Raw genomic sequence first — 19,202 nt, forward strand, 5'->3', positions numbered from 1 at the left:
ACATATAAAGTAAATACCAGCAATATACCAGAGTGCACTTGGAAACGTATGGATTCAAAGCGGAGTCCAGCTCTAAGGAGTGCTTATAGGAAAATAGCACGTCTCTATAAAAATCCAGTGTTTGTGTGCAACAATTATTCCCCTTAGTGTTACTTACAATACAGAGTAAATAATGTTGTGCAGTTATTGAAGATTTTTACAGTCATGAATATATTAGATCAAAAAATCCAATGCAAAAAGATGCAATGCAAAAATTTCATATTAAAATATGGAGTCAAATTTATAAACCAAATATATTTCAGTTGAGAGCACTTATAGGTAAAATAGATATTTAGGACTGGCATAATGTACCTAACCAACAATAGAATAGAATAGAATAGAACGGAACGGAACGGAACGGAACAGAACGGAAACATTTTACGTTAAATGCATTCAGCTAACCTTTACTTTACTTTAGCCTTGTACTGATTTAAGATAATAAGTGTGCAATTCTGACTAAAATATTTTCGTGCTTGTGTTCCTAAATTAAATCAAATTGGTTTTTAAAGGAATGTTTTTCCTTTTACAGAACTCCTTAGCTGAAGCCAATAATCTAGCACAAGGAAAATCAGTTCTTAAATGTAGTTTTGGTGCAAAATGTGCAACGAGCATGGCTAGAGGATAAAGTGTTCAGGCTATAGAGCTGCACAGCCATAGACATGAAATGTGTGAATTTAGTCATGATAGAGATTTCACTTTGGCCCCAGTCCACAGTATATTTAGGTAATTAATACTCATTTCAACCAACCTTCATTCACTGTGTTCAACAGACACTCCAATGGAATAAGAAGATATATTTCATTCTTCTCATCCTTCTCTATATGAAAGACAAATGTTATTGGCTATTGCTTCAAATAAGCATAGCACAGAATCTCACGCAAACTAATATGTGTCATCTACGGTTTGTTGGTGCTGGTTTCATCTAAAGGGCAACTTAGAAAGAAAAGGATGTCAATAAGTTCTTAAGTAAGTCACCAAAAGATACGGTTATTAGATATGTGGTACGTAATTCTAAAGAACTACAGCAAGGAGTGTGAAGTCTGGGATGTTGTTTTCAAACTAGACATCAAAAGTCCACTGATGAAAATTAAAAGTGAGGATTAGTCTATAAGAGAAAATCTGAAATTTGGAAATTGAAGAATGTATTATTATTCAGTTTGAGACTATCAAAATGAATGCTCCTAAGGTATTTTGCTGAGTAATCTCTCAGTTTACCCCACAACATAAGAGGCATAACACTCCAGAAAGCTATATACTTTCTTACATAACAGAGATCATTTCAAAAGCTATGGAAATTACAGCAGTGGTTACACTGGAAACAATAAGTTTGCCTATTACTGAAGAAGATGAAAATATACATTAGCAATTGTTTTCCAAAACCAGAAGAAATGAGTATTTAAAAAATGAGCTAGATTTCTGATTGACCATAAATCAACTAATGGCTTGATGCTGCACTATTTTAGCATCTTGGAAAGGATGTTTCCAAAGACTTTATTGAAAGCAACAGTAAACTGACTTTTTAGAGTATGATGGGTCCAGATCACTTTGGAAAAAAGAAGGCAACATGATGTTTCAGGAAGCAATAGATACCTTCTACATATAAAGAAAGTAATATATTGCAATCTAAAAGAATCATGCAAAAACAGCAGTTAGTAGAAATACTGGCCTGATCCTATAAACACAATGTGCTATACTTTTTACTACAAAGCTCCCATGTTTCAGTCATTTGTCAAGTTCCTGCTTCATGTGTACTTCATTAAAAGCTCTTAATTTAGTTTTTACCTGTTTGCTCTTTCAACAACAGCTTCACTTTCACACCAAAATGAGAGTGCTCCCATGACACAGAGTGCTAAATCAAATCTTCAGCTTAGGCACAGAGCCATCTCCTCTAACTAATACTTTCAATAACTCACCTTGAATGGCAGGCTTAGTATGACTCACTGACATTCCTGGGCCCTTAAATGAGTTGAACTCATCTCTCAGAAGAAATAGGACCGTCTTGGTCTGGGCACAACAGAGAGAATCGTTCATCAGGAATCTCTGAAATATGCCTTACTGTTCCCAAAGCAACCGATTTGCCGCCATTTGCTTCAGACTTTATCAGAGTAACTTGGTCAAAACTCTCAGAAACTCATACAATAATATCTACAAACAGTTTAGACTCAGCTGCACAATTATTTTTGGCTCATGAAGGAGAAGGAGATAGATTACCAATCCCTTCGTCCGTGATGACTGCAACTGATTTGGCAGCTCTAACTAGGCCTTCAAGACTAACCTCACTGATAACCTCCAAAACTAAATTTTTCTAGCAAACAAATTAGCAAATTTTGGCTGCCTCTAAATTAGGAGGATCCAGATTCCATTGTACAAACCACTTTGTACTGAAATCTCTTGACCTATTTACATTTCCAGTTCTGAATCAGCTTTCCCTTTGGATGTTGTGATTAAAGAGGAAGTATGGCAATCATCCTGAGTTAAAATAAATTAAAGCTGTGCACTTTCCCAATTAGGCCTTTTTGTGGGATATCTTTCAGCAGCAAGACAGGCCCATCCATCACTCTGAATTACAAATATATTTTAAAAGCTTCATTCTCTCTTATAATTTAAAACTTCATAATTAGTTATCATGGGTGTGGCAAGAGTTGCAAAATGTTGCCTGCTTATGGGTGCAGCTAGAGTGCTTGAATCTACCACAGTGTCACTAGTTTTGAAAGGCTGGCAGTTAAACTGCAAAACAACTATCAGTTTGTGACTAATCACATATGTGAACTGAATGTGAATTGTTAATTATTTGTTTATTTCTGTGCCTCAGCTGCTCTCCTCTGTCTTACCTAAAGAGCAAGAAATGAATCTAAGATATATTCTTAATTTATACAATACAATTATATTTATATAAATACAATTTTAGCCATGGTAATATTACATATATTTTTAGAAGCCAAAAGAGAAAATTGCCTTCTATTTAAGTACAGAGGGTATTTGCATTGTCACAGTACATTACATGGATTTGATGCTTAACATATAACTGTACTAATCTTTGTGGGGAACATACTAACAAAAGAAAGTTGTTTGGAGATTTTTCTATTTTTATTTAAAAAATAACAAAAACCTTTCCACTGACGGGCCACATGTAAAACTATGGTTTCTCTGCAGAGAGACCAAGGTTGCTTATTACCTACAGTATACTAACTCTGACGAACAGACCACCATAGTTGTGACAACTGATGTTGCTGCCTCCAGGGTAAAACAAAGGTTTACATATTACACAAGCAATTTAACTGTTTTCTAAACATATTGCCAAGACAGTGGGAGCTGGCAGCCAGCACTGTGTTTTAGGTTTTGGATACTTGGATTAGAAGTGACTGCTGATTATAGACCTTTTTATTTGTCTTCTACGAATTACAAGCAACCTAGTAACCCAGCAAAGAATTCTTCACAGCACTTAAACTTGTCTTCATGGCTTCCCAAAGATTACATACACAAATCACTCCACAAAAGTGGTGTAAGAGACTTGTGCATAGATAACTACACAAGACAATTGTCTTGTTCTAACTCTTTAAGAGCTCCCCAAAGTGAAATGTTTTATAATCCTTTTTGTGCAGTAGTCAGGAAAGAAATAAAAGAGTTTAGGCAAAGATTATCCACAAGAAAGAAACTTTTTTGGGGGGTTCCAGCTGAAACACAATAAAGAACATAATTAACTTCACAATTCTTTGTGTTTTTCATTTGACTGCAGGGAGGAGATGAAAGAGGACTGTTGAGCCTTGCATTCCATCCCAATTACAAGAAAAATGGGAAGCTGTATGTGTCTTATACCACCAACCAAGAACGGTGGGCTATTGGACCTCATGACCACATCCTTAGGGTCGTAGAATACACAGTATCCAGGTACCATTAGAAGTCTAAAATTCACAAATCCTGTATTTATCAGCAGCCTTCTTTATTGCAGTATTTCCTATTTCTAAAATGAACCGTCATTCATTACTTGGGTACTTGCAGAAAAATTATTTTTGATTTAATTTCAAACAGTAGTTTTGGAACACCAGTAAGTACATGTTTTTATTCTTTTTAAGAATTCTTTTTAATTATTCTGTCATTTTTAATTATAGTTATTTCCTACTTACTGTGTATAGGCTGCAAAATAATTTTTTGTGAATGCTGGAAAATTGAAATTTCTCAGAAATTACTTTTTGACATTTTTCTACCAAATTACAATATCCATGCCTTAAAGTATAATTTGAATGACTCACGTTATTTTTAGAACATAAAAACAATGAGAGTGAGCTGCAAAAAGTATTTTCATATCTTTATATTGCAGGAAAAATCCACACCAAGTTGATATGAGAACAGCAAGAGTGTTTTTAGAAGTAGCAGAACTACATCGAAAACACCTAGGAGGACAGCTTCTGTTTGGCCCAGATGGTTTCCTATACATTTTTCTTGGTGATGGCATGATCACTCTAGATGATATGGAGGAGATGGATGGTTTAAGGTACAAAAACTACCAATGTGTAGACTTCTTCTGTCTGCTTTTGAACAATTCTTGAGTCAGAATCAAAAATAATCAGCAGTTATTAGCACAAATCTTACCTTTCCTATACTGCATAACCTCACTATCTTCAGTGCCTGAGGTTAGCAAACTGCTATTTTCAGAACATTCTTACACCTGAAATACATCTCCCTGTAGCTGTGTGTTATCAAATCATTTAAATATTGGAATCCTCACCAGTAGATGCAATTCTATTTAAACATAGATTCAACTTCTTTCTCCAAATATTTTTCTATCAACAAGACTTTATCAAGCAAATGTGCTAAAAATGCATCTAAAGACGCACACCAGAGTCAGTAATAACTCTGTATCACTCAGGAAAATGTCTAGAGAACATATGAAGCAATCCCACTCTGGTTCTACTGATACAGCTTTGTCAGCTTGCTTTGGCCCTCTGTTTCATTATGCTATGTTCCCATTGGCCCAATGTTTGTTTTAATTTAGAGAAAGTATTGTATTGAGCCTTTACAGACCTAAAAGTAGTTGCTGTGCTCAGAGGCCTCTTTGGCTCAGCAGAATAGCAGGTGCTCCTGCCTTTTGCAACAATGATGTATTTAACGCCAAAATCAAAGAGCAATTCTAATACTTTATTTTTAATCAATATAAAATAAGGGGGGTACTGAACTAATGGTGAAGAAAAGACAGAAAAGAGTCGATTTAAATATTTTGTCTATTCATGTTTGTAAAAAGAGTTTTGATGCTCTTCTACGAAATAGGGAACTCCTCTTCCCTACATTCCTATTTCCTTCTCCCTTCCTCCATCACTGACATGAATGTAAGGCACAATGTTTTACTCTCTCCTGTTTCATGTAACAAAGAAGTTCTGATTCCTCAATGAAAATACCATCATCTCCATTCAATCAATAACATTACTTTGGGGTTTCTTTTTTTTAAATTAATGTACAGTCAACCTTTGGAATGTACTGTCACTAGAAATCATTGAATTCAAGCACAGAATTGAAAATACTACCAAATATACTTTAGGTAAATATATAGTGAGCCTATTCAGACTTACTCTAGAGGAGAAAAAGTGTAAAAGAGATAATCGCCTTATGTTTGAAGGCATAAAACAATGATGAGGTACAGAAAGGAACTCTCTTATTAGTAAGCTGCTTCAGAGATGAATGATGAGAGGAATTCAAGCACACACACAACAAGGCAACGTATTGGCCTAAACGAATCTTTGATGGGTTCTGCTACAATTCTTAGGACTTGCCTGTACCATAAGAGTAATGCAGATGTGACTATTCAGTAAAATAGAACGTTCCTTTTGCTGGTTCACAGTAGTATTATATGGACTAAATATGCTTTTAAAAACCAATTATTTTATCCTCCAACTTTCTCAGTGATTTTACAGGTTCTGTTTTACGCCTTGATGTAAACACTGATCTGTGCAGTGTCCCTTATTCTATACCACGGAGCAACCCACATTTTAATAGCACAAACCAACCTCCTGAAATTTTTGCACACGGACTCCACAATCCAGGCCGGTACGTAAGTCACAATTACACTCCATTACTCTGCAGCAGATATTGTTTTCAACTAGAAATACTTTGTACAGTCTGACAACAAAATTTTAGTAATAAAAGCACTGGTGAACTTTTTAAACTTTCATTCTCCCACCTCCACACATATTTCACAGTTAGAAACAAATGGACATTGGCAAAGGGGAAGGAGAAGAGAATGCACAACGATTAAAAGTCAAGACTGAAATGACAGAAACAAAGTTCTGTTTTTTTGTGTTTAATAGAAGATAAAATGATTAGCTTTACAAAACAAGAGAACTAAAAGTGGAGAGTTGGTAAAGGACAGCTGAGAATGAGAATCTGAGAAGCTAAACCAGTAGAATCTTGATGGAGGAAAAAAGGGTTGTAGAAAACAAATGAGAACATCTGGTGAAATCTAAACAATAACAAGCAGAAGAGCAACACTAACTAAACAACACACAATTCAGCAAATTAGGTGGGTGGTAGGACTGAAGTGACATTTAAAGTCATGTTTTGAAAAAAATCAGAAATTCAAGTTGTTCAGATAAGGACTTGATTCTTGGTCTTTTTTACAGTCCAAAATTTCTAGCCATAGAGGTCAACTCATTTAGCACTGCTTATTTCAGGTGTTATTGAGCAGAGTACATTTTACCACTAGGAACAAACACAGAGTTTTACCCCACATTCTTTAAAAAAGGGTGCAGGGATAGGAAAGGTATATAAACTCATGTATAAGAAACTGATGCTTCTTAGGTGTCTGGGCACAGTGTGAAATAGGTCCCTCGAATGAATAGGAACCACAAAGAAACAATAATTCTTCAAAATTTTATGCATCCTATTAACAGAGAATTATACTTCATGAGCTTATATGTCTCATGGACTTTCTTATACTTTTTGTTGTACAGATGTGCTGTGGATCGCCACCCAACAGATGTAAACATCAATTTAACTATACTGTGCTCTGATTCAAACGCAAAGAACAGATCTTCGGCAAGAATCTTACAAATAATAAAGGGTAAAGACTATGGTAAGCTCTATCCAGGGTAAAGCTACTGGGAACAATAGATCTCTATTTCCATGGGCAAATAAATGGAAAGCACAAAATATATAAAAGACTGTACAGACACGATAGGTAATTTACTGCATAGACAAGATAGGTTACCGACAAAAGATAGAACTTATGAAAAATCTGATACAAGTAGATAAAAGATGCAAGAGAAAACAAAATTCAAGTGACTGAACTTTGTTCTTGTTGGTGTATTATATCACATAAATAAGAGTCAAGAAATATGCATTTCTAGTCTGTCAAAGATCTCACTGTTTGTTGCTGCATGTGATGGCTCATAAAGAAAAGATTTGGGAAAATAGGAAGTGATGGGAATGTATTCTTAGTCATTCACAAATAACCTTTTAAGATACAGAATGTAAGCCTCATGTAATGTGCCTTCTATTAATGGAAAAAAATGAGATAAACAACTGACCAAAACCAAACAGGGAAATGACTGAACTCTGTTTAAACGTTACTAAAAATGATCAATTTAGAAAAATGCACTACACTACTTGTCCATAATAATAGACTAGTTTAGATTAGATTGCAAGAGAATAAACATACTTAATTAGGAACTTAGGCATTTTCTGTACTCTCTGAATCCGTATGACTGTCACTCATCATTTTTAATTTATCCTTAATGTTTAACTCTAGTACTTACTAAGATTACTTGCTGTTTCAAGCAAGCCAGGTGACAGCTACTCTGAGCTATCATCTGCCTTGGCTGAACATTTAACAGCTTCTAAATCAGTGGTGGTAAAAGGTGATAAATTTCAAGGTGTGCAAAGGCATCAAGGAGTGACCTGTTTCCTGGAACATAGCATTTTCAGGCTTTTTTCACATCCCCAGTCTTCTCCCACCTGTACTGTACTTGAAAGCAAAGCAGCTGTGCCGCCTGGTATAATAGTCCCAATGTGTAATGCAATTGTTCTACTTTAGTTATTGCATGTATTTTCTGTGTGCATTTCAGAAAAGCCAAACCAAAGAATAATATTTGGTAAACCACTGTTCCAACGGAATTTTGACTGCATCTTTATTGCAGAGTAAACTAAGCAATATTGTGTCTATCCAGAACAGCTTGCCAATATTAATACTAGGCTGTGGGTCAAATGCTTAAATAAAAAAAGCTCATCATCTTTTTCTCCCTCATATAATTTCAACTCTTACTCTTGTAAAATAATCCGGGAAATTTTATCAAGGACTTACAGATAGAAATCCAACTAAAAATACTCCTATAAAACAAAAAGATCTATTGGCCGTGGCTTTAATTTAAAATTATGCAGTTAGGAACTTAATTTGAGCGTGCTTTTACCCTAAGCAGTATTTTGATTGCATAAGTAGGAACATTTACATTGAAACATCCTTGAAGACATTATTTGATATGACTAAATGGCACACTGTAAGAGTGTAAAGAGTGTAAGAACTGTCAGCTACAACGTCAGCATAGGTGCTTTTACTGCAAGAAGCTACAGCCAGCAGTGCTAGTGTTTTATGGGACATAAAACACATAGTGTGTTAAAAAAGTGATTTTTGCAAGGGTTTTCAAAGCATTAAATGGCTTGGAAAACAAGCTCTGCTGAAAATTAGTGGAACTTGTGCCCTTAGATATTGAAAGGACTTTTCAGTGAAAGTGGTTTTATTGTAATCATGAAGTTCAAGAGATCTATTCTGTAGACTGGGTTGACACATGCAAGTTAATTGCAGTAATCTCATCAACTTCAGACCTAATCCTTATGCAGTTTTATACTCCCAGCTTGTGCACATGGAAGAAGGTAATTATGGCCTTCCCATAGGATATATCTAGACCCCAACTGATTGTTTCACAAACAGCCTTTATTGTAATTTTCTGCTTTTCTTAATGCTTCATTTTCAGCTGTGCTTCTTGAATTTTGGGGAATGCTTGAATGGAATTAAACTCTTATCTTGAAGTAATAACATTTTCATAAATGTGAATGAAAATACGAAACTGCATATGATCTAATGCTATGGTAGTTCCTTTCTAGAAAGTGAGCCTTCACTTCTAGAATTCAAACCATTCAGCAGCGGATCACTGGTCGGTGGATTTGTCTATCGAGGCTGTCAGTCTGAAAGGCTCTATGGAAGTTATGTATTTGGAGACCGCAATGGGTAGGTATCTTACAATCTCAGTCTTAAACAAAAATCCATAAAAGCTGTATTTAATTATCCTGTATAATAGCTATAACAAGCTGTATTTAGTTTCCTGTATAATAGAATACCAACGGTCTTGCACATTATGTCACTTTGCCAGCTTAGCACTGTGACTATGCAGATTAAACTCTAGATTTGGAAATGAAGGAGCATGGCATTCTAATGAATAGCAACATACATATGTAACATATCTAATCCTTGGAAGGAAGTAGAGACAAAGACACTAACATCAAGGCTCACTTAAGATTTTAATTCTGCAAACACTTAGATATATTATTTATATTATAATTGGAATATATGTTAATAATGGAAATGTTTGCCAAACTGGGGTCTAACTGATGAGAGATACTGAAAGCTTTCTGGGTTTCATGGAAACATCACTGATGGAGCAAAATGAATGCTTTTCAAGTGAACAGACATTGTTTTCCCATGCCAAATAGCTCAGTATTCATAAATAGCTATATATAGGATAGCTTGAACCCAATTTGGCAATGTTTGAGTGACAGGAAGGGAAATGCTGTGCTTTCTAAGCATCTGAAAAATACGAGGCAGGAAATTGTGAGATGATGAACCACATAGATGTATCTATGGACATACTTCCTGCAAGTGTTTACTTATTTATCTGGATGGTGAAAATTCCCTATTCAAAATGAAATATAACAATTTGCTTTATGTGTTTTTGAATACAGAAATTTTTTAACACTGCAACAGAGTCCTGTGACCAAACAGTGGCAAGAAAAACCCCTCTGTCTTGGCAACAGTGGTTCGTGTAGAGGTTTCTTTTCAGGCCCCGTCTTGGGATTTGGCGAAGATGAGTCAGGTAAATAGAAAAAAATGCTACTAAATTCTAAGTCTTATAAGTATTGCCTGCTAAACTCTTCAAAATTATAGTAAATGTTTAAAAAGAAAAAATCCTCAGGCTTTCTTTGCCAAAGCTGTCTATACTGCTGTCTTACCTACCCCTTACCAGCTGTGCAAGAACTGAGAAAAGAAGGGATTGCTGGAAAGGGCAAGCGTCCTTACCCTCGCTCACATCCCGTGAACTGTGTCACTCACTATGACCCAACCTGTCATACACCTGCTTTTATTCACAACATCATGGGTTTAATAGGCAAAGACACTGCATGAGCAGAGGGATTCCCCTCTTCCTGTTTTCCCAAATTTTATATATTTTTATCAGTTTGATACAGTATGAAATAAAAAATGTTCATGATAAAGTCTCACATTTTTAGCATCAATTTGGGAAAAGTGCTTCTTTAAATTTTCAAATAGCAATTATTCTGTTGTATTTTTCTGTGGTAAGTGTTTTTAAGGTTTTTCCATCTTATCTTGCAAATAGAGCTAGATAACAATAATCATGACTTACATGTTTGACACCTTAGGAAAGGAGAGCTGATCTATTGCATTGGTTTCCTCAACAGGTGAGATATACATATTATCAAGCAGTAAAAGTATGACACAGCCTCACAATGGAAAACTCTACAAGATCATCGACCCCAAAAGGTAAGCACTGCATTACTCACTAAGATCAATCTTTCCTTCAACAGGTTAAAAAGCAAAAGGCAAATGTAGTTCTTTCCATGTAGCTTTACTTGTGTGATACTTGAATTAAAAAAGAAAGGAAATTCTCAATGCAGGGGGCTTCCTAAATGCAAATACACCATCAGCAGTCAGTGGCATAGATACTTTAAAAGTAATCACTGTCTCATAGAAACTGAATGTCAGAACGAGGGGTAGCCTGGATTAACTCCCTGAAATTCTTAATCTTTGACATTATTCTAAATGCGCCCTACCTACATTGACATTCTTTATATGGTTTTCATTGAACTTTAGACATATTTAAAGTAGAACCATATGGATCAGTAGAGGTAAAGGATACTTCAGGTAGTTCTGAAGCAGAATGACTTGTAGCTGTCACAGAGGCTATACAGTACCTACTGAAAGCAGTACAGTGTGACTTCTCCCAGTGCTACTGCTGCCTTAAACGCCACTGTGATGGGACGGCTCACAAATGAAGCTGATTCAGAAGGTTAGTACTAGCTGACAATGCCTACCCTGTACACCCAACAGCTACTATACAAATTAATTTGACAGTATTAGCTAGTGGACAAGCCATCCCGGGTCAATTCCAGTCTGACAATTTCAGGTTTTCCATAAACTCTGAGAACAAACTCACTCTTTCCCAAGCATCTTTTCTTTTTTTTCCATGGGAGATACCACAAGCCAAGAAGAATACAGAGAACTGAATCCTCAGTGGGTGTGAATTGCCAGTGCTTACTAGTTTTCAAGATTCTTCATCTGTCTTTCTTTTGGGAGGTTTGGAGCAGAAAGAGAGAATCCTAGGAAGAAAATCTTCCATCCTTGGACTGTGTGCCAAAAATACACTAAATTCTTTAACAGTTCCTAAAAATCAGCAGCTATTTCCAAAAGGCTTATGAATTCCATCCAAATGATTTATAAGATACAGAATAAATATGATCAGCATAATTATTTATACTAATTTACCAGCTGTAAAATGAGGGTAAGTGAAAATTACCAAAACAAAATTTCTTGAGATATGATCATCTTTAAGTTCTTTGCAAGGCAGGTACTGCTAAGAAAATATTAGGGAATCTGCACAAAGCCGGTCCCCCACACAGCCCAGTGCCCCCAGGAGCAATAAGAAAAGGTGACTAGCAGACACTCACGTTAGCTGGAGAAATACCATTTTCTTCATAATGGAAGCTGCTGCTCTATCAGACCAAGCCCGAAAGCTACTGCATCCATCCTGCAAAAGCATCAGAAATTAACACAAAATGAAAGGGGCAACAAATTGGTTGTATTAATTACTTTGACCCCATCATCCTCTACAAAAGCAACCTAAGAATTCCCATCTGCCTATTCATGCAGCATCTACTTCAGCAGGCTTCCCCATTTGCATCATAGTTAGGCTTCCATTTTTGGTTTTGCTGTTGACTGTTAAGAGAGTAATTTATTTTCTTGTCAGAATTTAAATTCAAAAAATTGTTATTGGGACAACACATGAATTCAATAATAAACTTCTGAAATTGGAAGCATGCTGTACTATAGGTTACAGTAAAGTTTCAGTGATTTATAATTATACTACCCAGACCTACGGCAATTAATTTGGAAGCAGATGTTACCGCAGGTTACTGCAGTCTGTCAGTCAAGGTTCTTACATGTGTTTTATTTATGCTTTCTGGTATTAAAAACATTTTTGTAGAACAAAACTTGCCATTCTTATTTGGATTGTTTAGTCTGTTGGTGTATGGTTTTAAGTGAATTTTACACCTTAAATCCACTATTAGTATCTAATTACATGTTTGACCTTGGCTTTTTGTTCTTGTTACCTCTTCCAGTAGGGTGGTCTTCAGCTGACATACCTGAAAGGCCAGACCTCCCATTGCTGCAGTCACGGTTGGCTGTTTTCATGTATGGAAAAGGGTCAAGATTGTGTTCGGTTATTGGTGAAAGTAACCAGAAAACTATAGAATTCGTTTTGTCAATTGGCACACATTGGAAATTAAACAGACTGTGGCAAAGGGATATAGTTTTCCATAACATGTTTTAGAAACATAGGATAATTTTCATACAGGCAAAGTCTTGAGCTTTGTTTTGTTTTTCAGTCTCATACCATCACTATTTTTTAGGGCAAAGATATTCAGTCACTTGCACACAAGAACATTGCAACTCAATTTACCATTGCATGCTAATTTCACGTTACATATGTCAACAATTTAAAAATTCCATGGCTTTGGCAAATGCTCATGTAAAGCTTTATTAACAAAACATTATTTGTTATCATATACTAATATTTTTTGCATACTAATATTTTGTTGCTCCTTTTAGTCTCTTTCTCCTGGTAGGCACCTTACAAATACATCAAATAAAGGTGAGCTAGCACAGTGAACTTTACAGAACACAAAATAAAGATGCTACAGGTGGACTGTGAGCATCCGATATAAATAAAGTCATGAAGGTATTCATTTGACACAGCTTACAAATTCACTGCTTACTAATAAAGCCTGGTGATGAGTGGACCCAGGCAGACTAATCTATTTGCAGAGACAACCTTGCATGTATGGAGCAGTGTAAAAGAACTCAAATTCAAAAAAAATTTGTCTTCTGATAGTGGTAATTGGTAAACTGCAGCAAGTTTATGAAATTACTCTTTTATCCCAAATAATAAACATTACATGGAGATGCAGGATTTTGTTTCTTTTGATCTTTGTAGAAAACTACTGCATAATCAAACTTGTTCTCAAAAATAATTGTGGCCATGAGTTCCTTGTCTCAAACACAACTTAAGAAAGAAACCTACTACCTGGATAATGGCAAAGGTAGAAAAATTTTCCAAAAAATGGGTTTGTTAAAACGTTAGAAGATCATAGGATGATGGTAATCAGAGAACCTTTTGCATGAATCTTCAACAACCAGTAATGGGAAGGTCCTAGCCTAAAAAAATCCTTCATATGTAATCAAAATGAAGTGTTAAACTGAAGTGGTTTTAGGACAAATGGATAAATATGATCAACACTGAGGATCTGAATCCCTCCACCTCTAAGGCAGTTTGAATCATAGAATCCAAGGTACCACAGCAAACTTTTGTTCAGTTCTTCACCCCTCTAACATGTTTCCTAATACTTCATTTCATAACTAAAGAGCCTCTCATCATGAGTACACAATTCAATAATCCTTCACTTCTTAACAAGGTTGTTGTAAGGATACACTAGTACTTGGGACTTCTCAGAAAATGAAGTGATGAATCCCACAGAAAAATTAAAAACAGAATTTAAAAACTAAATATGAGACATGAGGTACTAACACCTATATTACCTATTATCAAAACTGAGATGAGTGGGGAATATCACGGCTAATAGCATGTTTAGCTTTCAGCTTAGAGAAAATCTGGGAAATCTTAAGAGTTACAAACTCAATAAAACAGCATTAGGTAAATTAGTTAAAAAGAGCAGTCAAATAAGAATTTACCAAGTTAAACCACACCTCTGAAAATATATCCCTTCTTTGGGAGATATCAAAAAATATAATGTATAATATAATGAGAAGAAAAGTAGTTTCAAGCCTGATAAACTAATGAGGAAATAGAAGATAAAAGAGGAAAGATCTGTATTTTTCAACTAAAACATAGTGTTAGTGGGATGTCCTAAAAACCAATGCCAAAACTAGCATTTTTTAAATAGTCTTTGTGACTCATTTATTTTCTTCCCATATATTTTTTTCTCTTTCTCTGTTTCTACAAATATGTACCAGTATCAATTACAAGCACATTCATATGCACATAGAAAAAAGTGGTAAATAGTGATACAGAAACTGTATAAGCCCAAATTAAAATAACTGAGCAAATAGGAGACACACCTACTAGAACAGAAAAAGTAGTGCTTTTGTAGTAAGGTAAGAGGAGAAAATCAGCTGTTGGCAGTGTTAAAAAATGCGTATTTAAACAATAAATATCTGTTGGAAGGTTCACATCAACTGTAATTTAAACATTATTACAAGCCCTTCTATGAAAGCCATGTTTCAAAAGACAGGAACAGACCAAGAAGTAAAGTAAGAAAATAAACTTTGGAAGGTGGCAGAACAGTCATAATGTGGCTTTGTAAGGCTTATTTTGGAACACTTATGTTATATTCACTTTTATCTCTAGGCGAGTTATAGATAAAACGAAAGACACTCAGAGAAGAATACTGAAAGTGAAAGATGATGCAAAGGACTTTCATTTAAAAGATGAGAATAAAAGCAGATTGCTCAGAAAAGTTAAAAGGAGGATGGTCCTGCACTGCTCTATCCCCTGTGAAGTTAAAATATTTGTCACTGTCTGGACCGTGATTCCAAACCCAGTGAATTTGGGATACTGTATTTGGAACCAGGATGGCTCACTGTGACTAGCAGTTAACTTTTACAATAGAGAGTAGAGCTTAATTAAATGACCTTGCATATGTTAGAGGAATAATCCCTCCTCTTCTCCATATGTATACCACTTTATAGATCTGGATTTCAATATGTTTTTTATCAACAGCCAGAATAGCTGCTTTCAGTTGGAGTGAAACTTGAACTCCATTCAAACCACCTCACTGCTCTTTCATGCCCCTCCAAAGTATGTAATTCCTCTTATCATCCTTTCCATCATCACCTTCTGGGATTTCCACTATCAGAGAATATTTCCAAACAGATTGATTTCAAACCTTAGGGGACTACATTTAGGTTATTTCTCATTTTTACCTTCTTCAGGCTTTTTTCAAGAACCTTGGTGATTTTTAGTACGACGGTCAAGAGTTTGATAGGAAGGTATAAGAAGAGCATTTATGAAAGAGCAGCCTTCTTGAAGACTTCAGTTACAGTGGGAATGGAAACTCAGAAACATACACTGTTACACTAATGTGCATAACGATATTCAGTTCTGATGGGTTATAGATATATTCTGAAGCTACTACTTAAAATTGTCCACAGAATGAGTCATTTTTGTTGGTGAATGCTTTCACCAAGCCAGGTGGGCCATATTTCTTTCTTTCTGCTCAGAAAGTTACTATCCCTTAAGTCATTTCAGGGAATGAAAAGCCAGAATTAATGTCTAATTATGTTTAGTTTAGCCTTAGCATGCAAAATTCTTATCTCATTTACCTACCCACATGCAGTTACTATTCCCATAAGAGACACTAAAGAGAAATTAGAGCTTTTTGTGAATACCAGTCTAGAGAGTTTCACTTTACAGAAGTACTTCACAAAAACCCCTTTGTAACCACGATGGAAAAACCTGAGGATTTTTTTAATCACATCACAGCTCACTGACTATAAAAGTTTTTGTTTTTGTTTTTGTTTTTCATTTTCTTAGTCTTTCTGGCATTGGTTATTAAAGAGTTCTCACTTTTTTTCACTTTTTAAGGAAAAAACAGCTCAGTTGATCTTTTGCTTATTTTCTGGAGCCTGCAGGAAGCCTCTGCCACCCTAAAGAAAGTCATACATAATAGAGCAGCTTTAGCCCAGTAAGCCAGTCTTTCCCAATTCATCAGTCAAAGTGTTATGCAAGTGGCCCCCTAAATTGATAAATTCCCACAGTGCCTGTTGACCCAGCTGCCAAGTGCTCATGCAGCAGGTGTTGTTTTCATGACCACCCTGACAGTAATACAAACTGTTTAGCAGTTGCATTGACCTCTTAGCTATTAACATTGATACAGGCTTCACTAGGGACTAGTTTTCAAACATGACAGAATTTCTTAAGACTAGAGGTCATGAACAAGTATACCATATAAGAATGAATTTGATATGCTGCTGAGTTTAAATCTTAAAAGCTGTGAGTTTTTTCCACATTATTCCCATGTAGTAAATCTGGAGACAAGTAACGAGTTTTTGGCGTCTCTCCCAGGACTAAAGGTATACTTTTTAATTTTAGAAACTGTACCTGAAGAGATGCTATATTTATTCTGTGACAAGTAGTAAATTACAGTGACACAAAATTATTTTTTTCTTGAAATTTTCCCCCATCCAGGAAAAAAAAAGTAACACACACATTGTGGTGGTATACTTCAGCATCATATTAATACTGAATATCTTATATGCAGTTAATTGAAGTATAAGACTTTTTCCATATATTTTGTACCACAACCAGGATTTCTGTGGCCATGCCTCTTGCTTGAATTTGAACATTTATAAGAATTTTGCATTTTTTTTCCACTTTAGCAGGAAAGTATACACTTTCAATATTGTGTCACAGGCACGATGAGAGGAATTTTGTGTTTTGTTCAGTACCATTATATTATTGCTGAATTCTACCCTCCATTTGCATTGATTTATGTGTATCTGAGTAACAGGCCAGTGCATACAGCAGCTAAATCACTCTGTGCATTTAGTGGAACTGTGGAAAGATGTACTAAAGATGGCATGAAATGCTAAGAAGCTCTATGATGAATTTTGATCTATTAAAGCATGTCATATTTCGGTATGCCTTAACTGATCTTAACCAACAGTAGAGGCTACTTTTCGATACCAACTATAGTAATGTAGGAAAAATTATTTTACACAGCGTACAGTCAAGAATTCTCCGTTTACTGAGCATGTCGGTGCAGGGACCCAGGAAGGGCCCCAGCCCCCCAAACAGCTTTTCGTCCATGTTCCATACATCTAGAGTTGTCACACAGTTCCATGAAAGCATGTTTTAACAAGCAAGATATACTGTACTGTACTGTATATATGAACAGCTCTTTAAGATAACTAGAACTGTACAGAGCATATAAATAGTCATTATCAGCTGCATTTTGGCTGACTTACTGCAGGCCAAATACTGCTTACTGGAAGGGTAATCAAGCTGTGCCCTTGAGAGTTTTATAGATTGAGGAAGACAAGTAAAAAACTTCTCTCTGGCCCATAGTGTGGCTGCATCTATTCCCCCCCGTTTTCCACGTCAAGAGACATAGTGAAGCACCAGTTACATAAACAAAATTATACACTTGCCTAAGTGCTGGAAAGATCAAGTCCCAACAGTCAGTTTCAAGACTTACTTTATCTTGGTGAGATTCAGTTCAAGCGCTTACACTGAGCCTGAAAATTTCCACCCCTTAAAGCCCAAAGAATGCAGAACAAAGTGTTTGGGGCAGGGACTTTTTCCTATTACGTGTTTGCGCCACAACAACATTCAAGTCCTGAGAAAGAAGTGCGTTTTCTCCCATAGTACAAATTGGGAAAAACGGGGTTTTTTTCACACGCTAAAAGGATTCCGCTGCAGCTGCATTTGTATTACTCTTGTCCTGAGGCACTCTGCCAACCAGAATTTTTTCCATCTTTGTTTCTACTCCACCCCGCCATTAATAAATATTATCCGAGGCTGAGGAGTGCAATTTATTGATTGATGGTAGAATAAAAGGCAAGGTTATATTCGCAAGTACCAAGAGCTTTAGGAAACTTTAAATCATAAAAGAGAACAGCCATGCTTTGGTGGATACAAAAAGTATGATTTCTTTCTCCCTAATTAAATACTAATAAAGAAGAACCTAACATTCCAGCACTATCATAGACAATTACTATACATTTTTTAAGAAAAATAAATCATTATCTTTACAAATAATATATTTATGTGACTTGTGAGGTCATTCTTTGCTAAAGATATGCCTCTGGAGCTCTTTTCTGAGAGATGCTCCAGACGAGGAAAGGAAGACTCCTATTTAACGTAACAAGAAATGGGCTTTAACAGAGACAGTCTATCTGTGAAGATACAATGTTGCCTCCTACCCAGATGGCTATAAAGAAATCAAGTCAAGTTTAGATCTTTTCCTTTGCAGAGCTAGGAATTAGAACACATATCTTTTTACTTTAAATCTAAACAAGTCTCCTGTGAAAATCACTGAGGCAGCAACTCTGGGATTTCACTTATCATTTTGTGGAACTTTTCAAAACAACATTGCCTGTGAATCTCGCACATAGTTTGTAAGTCTACGAACTTACCTAACCCCATCATATATAATGCATTCATTACTGCGGAAATGGAATTCCTTAGAGCTCCAAAAAATAATGAATTATATTTAAAAGACAGATGTGGAAATATGTAAACACAAAAACTGAAAGGGTTTCTCATGTGATATGTGAAAGGTGTCAAAACATGTTTCAAAGCCCCTAAATAATACAGGAGCTTAAGTACGATTCTCAGAAGTGCTTTTGAAATCAGAACATGGTGCCACACCAAAAGATGCACCTTCACATTCTCTCTGTCCTTAACATCTTTGGGGAACCAGTTCTTCTGAATGGATGTTTAAAAAACCACATTAGCAATTAAGACAGAGAAGAGAAATTGCTAGGGTGAAACAAACCAGTGGTCCTGCAATCCACTCTGTTTCAAAGACAAATGCAAGAAAATCTGTAATGTAGCATTAAGAAACTGCATGTCAGAATGGGGGGAAAATGC

At 35.7% G+C, this 19,202-nt stretch overlaps 1 protein-coding gene across 2 annotated transcripts in view; it reads left to right on the plus strand.

Moving 5' to 3' along the window:
- HHIP (hedgehog interacting protein) overlaps nucleotides 1-19,202 on the plus strand; it is an 80,720-nt gene that overhangs the window by 48,134 nt on the left and 13,384 nt on the right. The window contains exons 5-11 of one of the 2 annotated variants that reach the window (XM_026106163.2): nucleotides 3,776-3,927; nucleotides 4,358-4,531; nucleotides 5,935-6,078; nucleotides 6,981-7,102; nucleotides 9,127-9,250; nucleotides 9,982-10,112; nucleotides 10,714-10,795. In XM_026106163.2, coding sequence (XP_025961948.1) covers nucleotides 3,776-3,927; nucleotides 4,358-4,531; nucleotides 5,935-6,078; nucleotides 6,981-7,102; nucleotides 9,127-9,250; nucleotides 9,982-10,112; nucleotides 10,714-10,795 — 929 coding nt within the window. The remainder of the gene's footprint in view (nucleotides 1-3,775; nucleotides 3,928-4,357; nucleotides 4,532-5,934; nucleotides 6,079-6,980; nucleotides 7,103-9,126; nucleotides 9,251-9,981; nucleotides 10,113-10,713; nucleotides 10,796-19,202) is intronic. The other variant, XM_026106164.2, reaches the window with a different exon arrangement.

The sequence above is a fragment of the Dromaius novaehollandiae genome, chromosome 4, assembly GCF_036370855.1.
Source record: "Dromaius novaehollandiae isolate bDroNov1 chromosome 4, bDroNov1.hap1, whole genome shotgun sequence".
Classification (NCBI taxonomy): Eukaryota; Metazoa; Chordata; class Aves; order Casuariiformes; family Dromaiidae; genus Dromaius; species Dromaius novaehollandiae.